The following is a 15,474-nucleotide window of genomic DNA, read 5'->3' as shown; positions in this document are numbered from 1 at the left end:
ATTGATGATTATTTTATTGTAAAAGTGTTACTTTTATCATATTTGGATTTCATGCATAGAGGTATGCATAAAAGAATAAATATTTTAATATAAAAGTGTTTCTTTTATCATATTTGAATTTCATGCATAGAGGTATGCATAAAAGTTGATTATTTTATTATAAAAGTGTTTCTTTTATCATATTTGAATTTCATCCATAGAGGTATGCATAAAAGTTGATTATTTTATTATAAAAGTATTACTTTTATCATATTTGGATTTCATGCATAGAGGTATGCATAAAAGTTGATTATTTTGTGTGACTTTTATCATATTTGGATTTCATGCATAGAGGTATGCATAAAAGTTGATTATTTTATTATAAAAGTGTGACTTTTATCATATTTGGATTTCATGCATAGAGATATGTATAAAAGTTGATTATTTTATTATAAAAGTGTTTCTTTTATCATATTTGGATTTCATGCATAGAGGTATGCATAAAAGTTGATTATTTTATAATAAAAGTGTTACTTTTATCATATTTGGATTTCATGCATAGAGGTATGCATACAAGTTTATTATTTTATTATAAAAGTGTGACTTTTATCATATTTGGATTTCATGCATAGAGGTATGCATAAAAGTTGATTATTGCATTATAAAAGTGTGACTTTTATCATATTTAGATTTCATGCATAGATGTATGCATAAAAGTTGATTATTTTATTATAAAAGTGTGACTTTTATCATATTTGGATTTCATGCATAGAGGTATGCATAAAAGTTGATTATTTTATTGTAAAAGTGTTACTTTTATCATATTGGATTTCATGTATAGAGATATGCATAAAAGATATTCTTTTTATACTAAAAGTGTGATTTTCATCATAAATGGATTTTATGCATAACATAGATGCATAAGAGAAATTCTTTTATTCTAAAAGTGTAATTCCTACCAAATTGAATTTATGCATAAGAAGATGCATAAAAGATTGATTTTTAAATTCAAAGTGTCATTCTCACCTAAATTGAATTTATACATAGGAAGATGCATAAAAGAATGGAATTTCAATTCAAAAGTGTTATTCTTATCCAAATTGAATTTATGCATAGGAAAATGCATAAAAGATGGATTTTTAATTCAAAAGTGTCAATTCCCATCTAAATTGAGTTTATGCATAGGAAGATGCATAAGAGATGGAATTTTAATTCAAAAGTGTCATTTTCAATTAAAATGAATTTATGCATAGGAAGATGCATAAAAGATTGATTTTTAAATGAGATGTGATAATCTGTGATAAGATGCGTATGGAAAGTGATAGGATGAGATAAGAGGTGTATGAGATATGATAGGATGTGATAAGAGGTGTATGAGATGTGATAAGATGCGTATGGGAAGTGATAGGATGTGATAAGAGGTGTATGAGATGTGAAAAGATGTGATAGGATGTGTATGAGATGTGATAGGATATGATAAGAGGTGTATGAGATGTGATAGAATGTGTTAAGATGAGTTAGGATGTGTTAAGATGTGTATGGGACGAGGTAGAGAGTGTATCTGATGGGATAAGATGTATATGGGATGTGTTAGGGCGAGAATGGATGTAGTATGGATGTATGGATGTAGATACGGATGTATGTATGTATGTGGATGTGGATGTATGAATGAGGATGTGAAAATGGATGTATGTATGTAGATGTGGATGTATGGATGTGAATGTGAATGAAGATTTGGATGTGGATGTATAAATGTAGATTCGGATGTAGATGTATGTATGTGAATGTGGATGTATGAATGAGGATGTGAAAATAGATGTATGCATGTAGATGCGTATGTATGAATGTGAAATTGGATGTATGTATAATGTGGATGTATGAATGAGGATGTGAAAATAGATGTATGCATGTAGATGCGTATGTATGAATGTGAAATTGGATGTATGATGTGGACGTACGAACATGGATATGTATGTAGAATAATGAATGTGAATGTGTATGTGAAATAATGTGTAGTCTATATGAGTGAATGGATGAGAATGAGTACACATTGAATGGAATAGGGAATAAGTAATGTGGTCCGAGAGTGGATAATGTGGAAAGACGAGAGTTCGTTATAGAAACTGTATTTTGTGACTATTTGTAAATGACTGTTTTATGTCAAGAATGCTGGGGAAGCATTTTGACCGTCTTGAGGATTAAGGTCATGAAGACCGAACTGATAAAGTTGCAACTGCTGACGGAGAGTCAATGGAGGACCTCTCGCGTAGCAAGGTCGGCGGAGGTCTTGACCAGCCTCGGTTCGATTTAAATGGTGAGCTTTCGGTACGGTGGATTAGGGACCAAGGGAACGGCCTATGAGTGAAGCGCTAGGTCACCTGCGAAGGATCCTAGAGGGTGCTGACCATACGGTGCTCGGGCTCTGGGTCGCCGAAGATACCCACACGTGCGTCGAGGAAGATATTGGAACAAGGAGTAAGAGTTGTTTTCTGAAACCGGGCATGGATCTGGTTGATTGACCTTGCTGGTCCTCAACGGATGAGTCCATGGCTCTTTTATATGGATCTGTGGGTTGATCTTGCTGATCTTCCACGGAGATTCCATTCTGTTATATGAATATATTACTGGTTACTATGAGCTAGGAACTATGGAAAAGGCCCCTGAGTGAACAGGTGGTGAGCGTTCTGGTTGCCAATGATGCCATAAGTACACTGATGAATGAATGACGGGAAAAAAGGATTCAACCAGAGACTTCGAGGATTGTCAATGGTTTCATTAAAGGATTGTTTGAAAGATAGTTAATGCTGAGAAAAAGGCAATTTCATATTGGGTGTGTAAGTGGTGTGACTAGTTTTATGTTTGCATGAACTTCCGGCTAGGGGGCCTAGGAACTCTTTTCCCTGGTACCCGGGACAAAACCTAATCAAATTTCTAATTAGATCCCATCACTACAGTGGTTGGGAGGTTGGCTAACCCATGGGACTGGATGGGGTTAGGCTGGACTGATGGATCCGTAAATCGAGATTTAATTTCTATTACTACGATAGATGAAGTAAATCCCGGATAGTAATTGTTCTATGGATAGGAATCAACGGCTGTGCCTCTTGATGGGGAAAAAAGCGTTGATCCCAATGATCCAAGTGCAAGTTTCTTCCTTGATCTGACCAAGTACCGTTAGAGGTGCAGTCGGATCAGTTTGATCAGTAATGATCTTGACTACGTTAGAGTAAAGAGTTATCCTGGTGGAATCGCCCGTGCTTTCCGGATAAGGGAAGTTTTTCCGAGTTCGGTTTTGGAAAAACTGACGGATTAGTCTCTTGTCCGGATATTCGTGGGCGAGGCCCCGAGTGTGAGACCCTGACCCGTGCAAGATGTGTTACTTCCGCTGCTAGCACCCCGAATCCGTTGCGCGGTGGGAACAGGGATCTCACAAAATGTCTCAATACCTTTCGAGGGACCTTACCTTTCTCCTCTTTATAACGAGGAGTTTGACATTTTGGACATGTCACACCGTCCTCGTACTGACCTCTATATAAAATACAATCGTTGGGACATGCATGTATAGAAGAATAGTCAAGTCCAAGACTACTTATCATCTTCTTCACCTCATCATGTGATGTAGGAAGGGAATTGCTTTTCGGCAAGAACTTCTGAGAGAGTAGCTGCAAAGTCCATTAAAAATATGATCAATAAGAACAAAACATATTGTGATTAGTCCTAAAATATTTAGATTTTAAAAAATGTTAGATTGTTACATACTTCAAAAGTGCTGAAATGGATATATTACTCCATCCAAAACGGTTTTGAAGATTCAGAATAAGTAAGCTTGCACTGAGTCGTGTCAGTTGGCTTCCTGCGGCGGTAGATACGCTTTAGAGCTTCTTCTCGAAGATACTTCTCGTTGTGTTATTAGGAATATCGCTCGCACTATTATTTTAATACCAATCCTCAATAAAATCAGACATGCCATCATCGTCATCAAAGATATGGTCCCGCACATTATTGAAGTCCTGAGAATATTGTTTTTTTAGTCTTGCAGACGCATTAGGATCACTCCTACGTAGGATCCTCATGCACTCTATTGACATGTGAGATGCGTCATGTGAACGTTGATTTGTGATATTGTCGATGTCACAATCCGGAATCTACATATTTGAAGGCAATATCAATAGCATGCTTCTATATAAAAGAAAAGATAGATACAAAACAGTTACAGACAATAAAAAATGATTATCAAATTAAAATAGAGACAGTAGAGAACGTGGTGTAAATTAAACTATAGAATTAGGGTACAAGAGGTCCAAATAACATTAGGAAATGTATAAAATGAAGCTCTCAATCCTCATCTAGTAAGGATGCTCGTGGAGGTCTACGCCATCCATAATTGACCAGCAATTCATCACCAGCACGTAATGATCTAATAGCATTGACAACTATGTATCTTTCTACATCCCTGCTCATATGTTCTGGTTCATGACTATTCTCACACTCCACAAACGTGCAATTGGTTCTTGAACTCATCCCTCGACTACTATTGATTAAACCTGCTATGTTTCCTTGAGAGTAAGGTCTTCCATCAACATAGAGTCTTTGTCCTTCTGCATGTGCGATCCCTCTATCAGAAAGAGAGGCTGCATTGAGACATAATCCATAAGTACTCATGCTCTGAATGTAGCGAGTAACCTGATGCCATGGACCCCATCTATATATAGGTCCATAGAAAGACATAGGGTGACCTCTGAACGAGGGGGCACATGTAAATCCTGTGCAATAAAAATAGGCCTCGTCCTGCTCCACTAAAATGGTAGATGGAGCAATCATGTAGCCGACTACCCCAGAAGCTGAAAACCACTCCATCTAAAGGAAGTGATCCTCTCTGCCATCCTCTGTATCGTCTGCGATCATACGTCTGTACTAGAGAATGCAAACAAGTAGGCAGCAACAACGGATGATCTCCACCCGTCTCGACCTCCAAAGCAGGAGGTAGAGGATGTTGAGAAACCTCGAGCTGCAGCTGACAAGTGACCTGTCCGTGCCGTGTGCGAGGGACATGTGCACCACTGATAGTGAAGTCATCCTCGTCATCAAGTGAATATACCTACATATATGATATGGTTACATTATATATGAGCCTTTGATTTATAAAATAACCAATAATAAAACTAAGGGAGAACAATCACATACCATAGGTCGATGTCGCTCCTCAGGTGGCAGTGCTCGCTCAAAAGTACCATGAGTCATCTCATGTGAAAAGCACTCCCGTCGTGGCCTCCGATATGTGCCACGATAACGAGCGCACCAGCATATAATAGACTTGTCGTAGTAAAAATCATCATAAATGGGTTCATGTGCAGTATTGGAACTCTGTTCACCCCAATCACCACGAGTAGGAGGTGGTGGTGTACCCTCTGCTTGGTCCGAATCTGATTTTCAAGTACCATAAAAACACGAGTCATTAATCAAATGATCGAGAAGAAAAAAGCAATGCATCAAAGAAAACATTGAAATCTAACAAGTTCTATGGTATGCAATATGAAAAATAAACAGACACTACTGTATGGTGGAGACAAACAAGAGGAGGGCTGATATGTGCATGGAGACATGGCAATACTTCCGCAAGGAGAGATGCCTACGCATCACTTTTCCTCTGCAAAAGGAGCATGCCCTTACTAATGTATATTAGAATTAATTTGAACTTTGATAGATTGATTCTAAATATTCTCTAATCTATGTCATTTTGTTTAATGAAATTTACATAGACGGCAGCACGAAAGAGATTGCAAGTTGGTCACACACGGATGGATCGAGATGGATTTGTGGCCAACTTTCAAAGATACTATTATTGAATGAAGAAATCAATAAGTCTTTGGTTCTGTCTTGATGCAAACCAAAGACTATGGTCGTGCACCTACGGCGCAGGAGATGGAGTACGCTACATACTACGGGTACCACGCTTTGCAAGCGACACTTCCGGACACGCCTGATCCACTTGTGGGTATCACTGATTTATTTTGTGGTTTATTTTCATATTAACTGTAATATATTCTTATTTGATTTCACTAAGTAATGCAAGAGCAACATGGCAAAGGAGGACATGACAGAGGTGGCTCGACACGAGGCCGAGGGGCGACGACGAGAGTCTGAGGCGGGCGGCGGCGGCGGCGTGATCTCGGGTGGGGACACGGGTGGTGGCGGTGGTGATGGTGGTGTTGTGGTTGGGGGCACGAGTGGTGGCAGTGCTGATGTTGATGATGATTCCGAGTCTGATAGTAGTGACTCATATAGTGATGGCTCACATAGTGATACTTAGTGATCTGTTTTGTATATGAGAGGATTGATCACCACACACTTTAGACACATGTGCATATATTTGTTGATGATATATATTGACATATGTTCTCGTTGCATCGCTGAATTTATCTATTGTCAAACAATTAATTATTTATCGGTAAGTTAATTAGCCTAAGTATGTGCGAGAAGCTAGAACGTTATTTATTTATCTGTATGTTTTAAAACAAAACAAATCCTAAACAAGAAAAGAGGCGAGCCCACAATGTAACACATCAAAAGAAGCAAAAGATTGGCAAGCATCACCAATTTTTCAAAAGCTCTTGGAAAGCTAGATAGAGACAAATCAAAAACTTTATCGCAGTTCTAGTGACTGTTTTTCTATGTTAGGCTCTAATATTAACAAGCTTTTGATTTTCATATTTTTTGCAGGGGTCCCTGATTGTACGATCCGTATCAACTCAAGCTAACTTTCAAGCCTAAAGATCCGAACCATGAAGTTTCAAAGCACGTGATTTCAAAGTACCAATTTATGTACCACGTACCTGTACCATGTAACCATTGCAAGTACGAGGTTTCAACATGATACCCAACTCAAGTACCAAGTCTAACACTAAAAAGCTTTCTTTGTTCCCATGTTTATTGCTTAAGGTACCCCAAAGTTAGACCGACCAATTGATACCATATATCATGTATCAATTGCGAGTTCGAAGTTTCATTATGGAGTCTGATACTAAATCAAGTACCAAGCACCAAATCTAGTACCAAGTACCATGTACCAAGTATCAAGTACCATGTACCAATTACTATGGACCATGTACCAATTATCAAGTACCATGTACCAATTACTATGGACTATGTACCAATTATCATGTACCATGTACCAATTACTATATGGACCATGTACCAAGTACCATGTACCAAGTACCATGTACCAATTACAGTGCACCAAGTACCATGTACCAAGTAGCTTGAAAATAGTTATTATTAAAAAAGTTTTTTAATTGCCGTTTTTTGTCCATCCCCGTTTTCGTTCGCCGGGATTGCTTACATACATACATACATACATACATACATACATACATGCATGCATGCATACAATGTGCATGCATACATACATGCATGTATATACATACATACATATGACATATATACTGTAAGGACCCTTTTTGATATAGACATGTATATACAAAATTTTGGCATAAAGACACAAAATTTTGGCATAAAGACTTAATTTTTGGTTGTGTATATTTTACCTCTTAGTAAAATAATATATTTTGAGTCAATTACCGAGCATTATGTATGCAAAACATACGTATGTACTATTATATGTGTATATACTATGTATGTACATGCACATTGTATATGTGTATGTATATGTATATGTATATGTATATGTATTATATATGTATATATTTATGTACATGTATTATATAGATAAAGTAAAGCTTGAAAATAGTTGAAGTTAAATAAAGTTTTTTGAACTGTCGATCTTTGTCATCCCCGGGATGGCCCTATCCCCTTCCCCGCTCCCGTTCGTCAGGAATGCTTACATACATACATGCATGCATGCATGCATGCATAAATACAATGTACATACATACATAGATGCATGTATATACATACACACATGCATGGATTCATACAATGTAGATACATATATACATGTGATATACATACATATATGCATAATGTCTTACATACATACATATATAATGCATGCATGCTTGCATTATGTATGCATAACATTAAACATATGTATGTACTACTATGTGTGTATGTATAATGTGTGTATGTACTATGTATGTGCATGCATATTGTATATGTGTATGTATTATAAAGATAAAGTAAGGCTTGAAAATAGTTAAAGTTAGAGTGTTTCAATTTCAAAAATTAACAATAAAAGAGAGCTAGATAGCGTTGTTTACCAGAATTCATGTTCGTTTATGCACCAGTGTCTGACCAATCTCCGCAAAAACAACGACAGCACGGAGTGCAATCACAATTGCAAGATAGCAAGCGACAAAGAGAGCAATAGTAGGTAGATCATGAGAAAAATATAGACAACATTATGTTTAATGTAAATGAATCAATCGGTATATAAATTTTGTATTTGTCCGTTTTTTTCCGTTGCGCGTCATCGCTTAAGCGACGTAATCATCGGAATCGTCGCTTAAGCGAGGTAACCTCGCTTAAGCGACGTTAAATAACTTTTTAAAATTACGTCACTTATGCGACGCATATGCATCGCTACAGAAGTCGCTATTGTTGTCGCTTAAGCGACGAACAACAGCGACGCCTGTAGTGAGGGCTCGACGCGTCGCGTAAGCGACGCTTTTGTGTCGCTTCTGTCGTCGCTACGAGCCCATGGACTAGTAGTGAATCCCGTGTTTGAAGATATAAGAGATACAAATGCCACATTAGAAATTGATCTCTTTGGAGCCATGAACCTTGTACATGATAAACAATCATGAAATTAACCTCTTTGCAGCCATGAACCTTGTACATGATGAACAATCATAAAATCTCTTTATATTCTCAAATCAAATGTATTTACTAATATTTTTGATAGAATGCAATAAGTAAATTTATCCTCATATACCGCTATACATATCGATGCAAACCGACACACGTAGCGACGCTAATGCTGAACGAAAACACCATTACATTTTATCGACGACAATACTGAGGCGCGTAAGATCACATGCATGAAAGAAACTATCTCCTTAAAAATGTCTGTAGAAAACACCATTACATTTTATCGACGACAATACTGAGGCGCATAAGATCACATGCATGAAAGAAACTATCTCCTTAAAAATGTCTGTAGAAAACATTGGTTCTACGTAGATCTCTTATTGTGATATCTAAATATTGTTGTTGGACCATAAAGGGTACAAGCAAATAGAATCCTCAATGTCAATCTTAGGCTTAAGGTCTATATGACACATGCATAGACTAAAAACACTTCTTTTATTAAAAATTTAGTGCTTCAAACATGTTCCCCTCATGATTAAAGGGGTGGAGCTAAAATAAAGAGAGAAATTTTTCATTATAAACCTCAATGTAGCAAAGGTTTTTTAAAGTTTCTTGTAACCCTTAGATTTCTTAAGCGGAAAAAGGAAATCAAATAAATTTTGGATTTCCTTTTTGTGGGATTTTGTGCGTGGGGCATGCATGTGTGTGTGTGTGTGTGTGTGTGTGTGTGTGTGCCCACACTTAGATCACTCTTTCTATTGAATTTCAAGTTTGTGTTTCAAAGTGTATGTAAGAGGGGTGGGTAGTAGGATTTTGTCCATGCGGGAGGCGTGCGTGTGCATGTGTGTGCGTGTGTGTGTGTGTGTGGCCACACTTATATCACTCTTTCTATTGAATTTCAAGTTCAATGTGTCTCAAAGTGGACAAGGGGTGGTGGGTGGTGGGTGGTAGGATTGAACGTTATGAATATGCTTGTGTGTGTGTGTGTGTGCGTGTGTGTGTGCGCACGTGCGTGCGCGTGCGCGTGCATGTATGTGTGTTGTGGGGGTGTGGTGGTGGGATTTTTTTGTGGGTTTTTTTTTGCGCGGGCACGCTGAGGGGGCAGGGTTGGCTTTGAAGATGTGCAAATTGGGGAGCTACAGTGGGGTTAAATTAGGGGGATTTTTTTTGTGGGGTTTCTTTTTGCGGGGGCATGCCGAGGGGGCAGGGGGCCTTTGAAGATGTGCAAATTGGGGAGCTATGGTGGGACTAAATTAGGGGGATTCAATTGTGGGGTTTCTTTTGCGGGGGCACGCCGAGGGGGCAAGTGGGGGCTTTAAAGATGTGCAAATTGGGGAGCTGTGGTGGGGCTAAATTAGGAGGTGAGGTCGAGGACTAGTGCTGCATAGTAACAAGTGCACTGAATTAGAGTGGGGTCCATGACATGGACTAAGGTTTATAAGCTTAGTTTGAGTAAGGTTTAATGGACTAAGGTCGAGTAAGGCGCTATGACTTTTGTTGTACAGTAATAGGTGCATTAAGGGTGGGGTCCATGACGTTAGTTTAAGTAAGGTTTTTTGGACTAAGGTTTATAACCATAGTTAAATTACTCATGGGTGGTAAACCGCATTAATTAATGCATCACGATAGGCTAGTGTGAGACTATGGATATCTATTATATCTTTTCAAGTAGTATTAGGTACCCATTGTAATGTGAAAGCTTAGTTGTTTAAAAGCTTCTTCCTTTTTTACTAAATCAATATATTGTCAAAAGAATAGGTAACTGTACAAGAAGTATAGACCCAAGATCAAAAGCTATTTGTTGAGCATTAGTTCACCTTGGTTCATAGGGTAGGTTATTGTGCTTTTGCAACTTACGGGAATTTTTTAACTATGTATTTGGGCGTTGAAAGAATTTATGTCTTGTCATGCCCATTTTGTCTGTTTTGAGTCCGAAAATCTGTTCAACGCCTACTTGAACTTTTAAATAGTGTCCCTTGACGCGGCTGTCTGGACTCCATTGCCAGGGATTTTACGTGTAGGCTGCAGGTAAATTCGAGGAACTCGGCATCCTTTCCTACAGAGAAGCCTGAGGAGCACCACGGCTTTCTTCTTCCATGTGCTCGCAGTGTAGGCCTGAGCTAGTTGGAGCACCATGAGCACCTCGGCTACTGCACCCCTCTCAACAGCTTCACGGCAACATCCATCATCCACGCACAACCGGCATAGGATGCGAACGGAGTATTCAGTAGCACGTAACGAGACCCCCAGTATCGTCGCGGTGATGGTTGGGATCAGCTTGCGATAATCGTAATCGGTAGCAACTTGTCTGTTAATATAACCCTGATCTGATGGTGGAGAGGAGGACAGCAGCAGCATCTCCAAAAGCTCAAGAGCTGTCTCGCATGTTGTCTCATCTTCTGTGATTTGCAGACGCTGTGCGAGCGTGGTGATGAGTGCGGTGAATTGAGTTGGCGAAAGATTGGAGCGATTGTAATTAGCTTTAAGGTGTTGGAGAGCTCGCAATGTTGGCGTGGAAGGGCCGCCGGTAATAAGCAGCTGCTGCTGCACTTGGAGCTCAAGGACTGCTGGAGAGGGTGCAGAAGAGGCGCAGTTACTGTAAGAAGAGCAACCATTGTGTTGACATGCGCGACTGCTGCAGTGCCATTTGTGGATGAGCTTGCGGAGGACAAGGTTGGGCAGGAGGTCCTTGTTGGCAAGGACCTGATTGGTGAGGGGGCAAGTGTTGTGACCAGTAGTGTGGAGCCAGGTGTTGATGCTGGAGCGGTCGTAGGTGATGCCTGTGCAGAGAATAACGGGATCTTCCATGACCTCCAGAGAGATGGGGCACAGGAAATGCAGGGGCTGCACACCTTCATTATCATCAACATGAATACGATCGGTGCAGAGGCTGCAAGGATCAGAGCTGGGCTTTGGTTGCAGATCCATATACATATATATGTGTGGACCTGCAATTTGATCCACAGTACGCACGGCAGTTTTCTTTGGCGTGGGTGGCAACAACAAGGTATTACAAAGGATCAAGAAGCCAATCTAATTTTATATGTTGGGCTCGTACCTACACAAACTGTGGGTGATTTTGTTCTCTTCTTATTTTAATTCGCTCTCCAACGCTAATTATCTCTCCAAAGATAATCTTATGTGTTGAGCTCTTGCAACTACAGATATCATGAACGATTTTGCACTCTTCTAATCTAGAGATCAGGTAGGTGGGTGCCTAGCCTAATTACTGCAAGCTGTGGGAAATTGGATTAAACCGAAGGCCATGTTATATATATATGAGCCAACATGTCGGCGGCGGCAAGCTGATGCGCGGCTGGTAGGCAGTACAGCTGGAAAAGAGGAAACAAGCCTGTACACAGTGTTTGCACATGTTTCTTTTTAGTTGTGTTCTGGCAGAAGACGGTGGGCTTTGCCTGCACAGGGTGGCTTCTCCCCGTCGTCTCTTTAACACAGTTGGCCACCAAATGTCTGAGAACGTGGGTTCCTCACCCAGTCACCGCGCTCAGATTTTTTTCTTGGCCGGTGGAGGAAAAGACTGGCCTGTTCCCATCATCCTCCTCCTCCTCTGAGTGCCCATGGCATTAAAGTCCAAAGGTCTTTATCCGTGTTAGTTCCTTCAGTGTATTTCTCATGATTGAATTCGAGAAAACCTGTTGATAAACCCTTTCTGTTCAGGTTTTGTAAGTTTTTCCCAAAACTAACAAAACACCTTCCAATTTTTTTTAAAAAAATCTTTATTAATAATCTCTCAGATTTGTGTTATAGGTGAAGGTTTTTATTTGTTATAGGTGAAGGTTTTGTAAGTTTTTTTTGGGAAAATGGTTTTTTTCGAGCATTGTTCATAACCATGTTGGTCCTACTCTATGACACGCCATATACAGGGCCACGTCCCATTAGTTGTACACTTCACCACTTTACATTTTCAAAAATAATACTAGTGAGTGTAAATTCTCTCACTCTCACACACACATTACACACCCGTGCATTGCATCCATGAGTTGTCCTCTAATTGAAGATTGGCAAATCATCACTTTACATTTTAGAAATTCTCTCTCTTCTCTCTCTCTCTCTCTCTCTCTCTTTCTCTCTCACACACACACACACACACAAACCCCCCCCCCCCACACACACACACACGTGCACATGCACACTCACATTCAACCCCTAACCAATATTACTTGAAAACAAGACCTTGCCTTATGCACAAGACATTATGAGGAATGGGGAAACTTGCCTAGCCAAAGAAATTGGAGACTAATCGTTATCTAAGGGTGGAGGTTTATTTCACAATTTTTGTTTTTAAAATTTTCAGATTTGGCATAGATATGTTTTAACTAGCATTTATTATTTGTATAAGTATAGCTATTGATTATAGGAAAAAGTTAATCATCAAGTGATCCAAGGGTGGAAGTTAAATTTTGCATTTTTATTTTGAAAATTTTAGATTTGGTGTAGATATTTGTTTTTACTATAGCATTTATTTTCTATGTAAGTATGGTTATTATTTTTAGTAAAAACCTACATAATGGCATGGTGGGGGTAAGACATCCTTTTGTAAAGCGATATTTACGACTTATTTTTTTGTGATGAATACTTGACACACACATTCCCTTCGTGGAGCGAAAGGGAGGGGTGAGCTGGATTTTGAACTTGTGTCGCTCTAGAGAGAGGTTCCTACTTTAACCATATTCAGGTGATCATCCCCCACCCTTTTTAAAAAAAACTTTTCTTATAAGAAATACAAAAAACTTCTACATGGACAATTTTATTTTAAAAAAAATCAACTAAATAAGAAATTGAAAAAACTTTGATTGTAAAACTATACTTTCAAAAGTCGTTTAACGCACAAAGTAAAACGTTCATAAGATAATTAAAAAGACCATTATTATAGATTGAAGTATATATGAATCAGAAAATATATACAACATTGAAGATAATTAAAAAGACCATTATTGTAGATTGAAGTATATATGAAAGAGAAAATATATACAACATTTACAAGGTCAAGATTATAGAAAAATAGATGAGCAACTAAATGTCATCTCAATGGATATTTTTTCAACCATTATTGCCTTATTATGCAGCCATTTGTTTTTTGAACATGGCCATGTAGGCACTATTAATTGACTTGTCAGTGGCATCGCTAAGCCTGAAGTGTAGACTCCACCCTCCATCTTTGTGTGTGGAGCAACGTCTTATCTAAATGTGCATACCCATTTTATAGAAGGTTTCTATATATGGACCACACAACGAGCAACAAAAGTTTGATAACACCATTGAGAACTCACCAACACCTCCTTGAATGACTCCACACTAAATTAGAGTACATAATGAACAAGTGAAAGCAAGGAAAGGTGGATTCAAAAGCAATGTCCTTAACATTTTTTAAGGAGTGGTTTCAAACCATTAGTAAGTCCAAGTTTTTTAAAAAAAAATCTAAAGATCAAAAAAACCATGTAGACTTTAATGCACCTCCACCTTTCAGCATGAAGCGTGGATTTGTATCATAGTGGTTACACCTTTTTAAAAATTCAAATTAAAAAAATCTGAAAGACCCAAAAAAACCCATGTAAACTTTAATGCACCGCGTAAAGTCCATCATGGAATGTATAGCATGGAGCAAATCACTCTTGAAATTTATATCCTCTCAATTGCAGGCTTTTTGGTTTTGCTTTGATGAGCTATTTGTTTTTTTTACAGTCATCTCTATCTCTATCTTTTTTCTTATAGTCATTTCTCTCTATGGAGAGAGAGAGAGAGAGAGAGAGCATCTCCCTCTCCCACACACACACAAATGTGGATATCCATGCATGCAACATAGGTTAACAAAACATGAATGAAAGTGCTAATAAGTTTTGTTACACTTCCTGTTCACTTATTCACCTAAAGAGTGTGGAAGATTTGATCTCTGCTCACTTCTTCTTTTCCTTTTTTTTAATCTTTTTTTTGTGAAGTATAGAAGTAAATAAAAAAAGAAAATAGATACAAAAAACCCCCAAGTATATAACAAAATAGGTCAAGCTCATAAAACATAGCTCTCACCTCAATCATCAAAATGATCATAACTACATCCTCATCCTCATCACTTCTCTTCTTCTGAAGAGTGCAGAAAATTTTATCTCCGGTCCCTTCTTTTTCTTTTTCCTAAGTTCAAATTATGGTCATTTTGATGATTGGGATGAGAGCTTTGTTTTGTAAGCTAGGCCTATTTTGTTAGCTTATGATTGACTTTAACTTATTTAGTTGGTAACGTATTTGAATGCTTTTTTGGTATCCTCACTTTCTCCCTTAGTTTGATATATATTTGAGGGTTGTTTGTAATTATTCTCATTTTTTATTTACTTTCCTTAAAGAATGATTTTTCACATCCTTAATTGTTTGTTACTAATGGTCAAGTGTAGAAGTTGTGGATGCATAATCCTTTGGAGATAGTGATTCTCATCGTAAAGCAAAGATCAACAGAAGGGAGTATTGGACTTCAAAAAAAAGGGTCACGAATAAGAGCCAAGTCATTGTAACACTTAGAGCGTGCTCCTAAAGTGATTACTACTATGGATGCCGAGAAAAGAGACTAGGTTACAAAGTATTAGCAAATTGTTTTGAATGACAGACAAACAGGATGGACTTAAATACTAAAAAGGAGATCTTTTAGCAACTCCTCCATCCTACATTTAAGGATTTATAGCCTACATCATTGAAGCAATTATGGTTTCGAACATCCATAAC

General features: G+C 38.2%; 1 protein-coding gene across 1 annotated transcript; it reads right to left on the bottom strand.

The window, feature by feature from the left end:
- Positions 1-10,707: 10,707 nt before the first annotated feature.
- Positions 10,708-11,673, bottom strand: LOC147630165 (E3 ubiquitin-protein ligase PUB23-like). Its single transcript, XM_086811031.1, has one exon. It carries the CDS (start codon positions 11,671-11,673, stop codon positions 10,708-10,710), a length of 966 nt encoding a protein of 321 aa, XP_086667157.1.
- Positions 11,674-15,474: the final 3,801 nt, after the last annotated feature.

The sequence above is a fragment of the Cibotium barometz genome, chromosome 17, assembly GCF_041138505.1.
Source record: "Cibotium barometz isolate CiBa-2024 chromosome 17, ASM4113850v1, whole genome shotgun sequence".
Classification (NCBI taxonomy): Eukaryota; Viridiplantae; Streptophyta; class Polypodiopsida; order Cyatheales; family Cibotiaceae; genus Cibotium; species Cibotium barometz.
This window is presented reverse-complemented; position numbering and strand designations above follow the sequence as displayed.

Bases quoted from the DNA above. Each gene is read 5' to 3' on its own strand.
- LOC147630165 (XM_086811031.1), bottom strand. From the start codon at position 11,673: ATGGATCTGCAACCAAAGCCCAGCTCTGATCCTTGCAGCCTCTGCACC.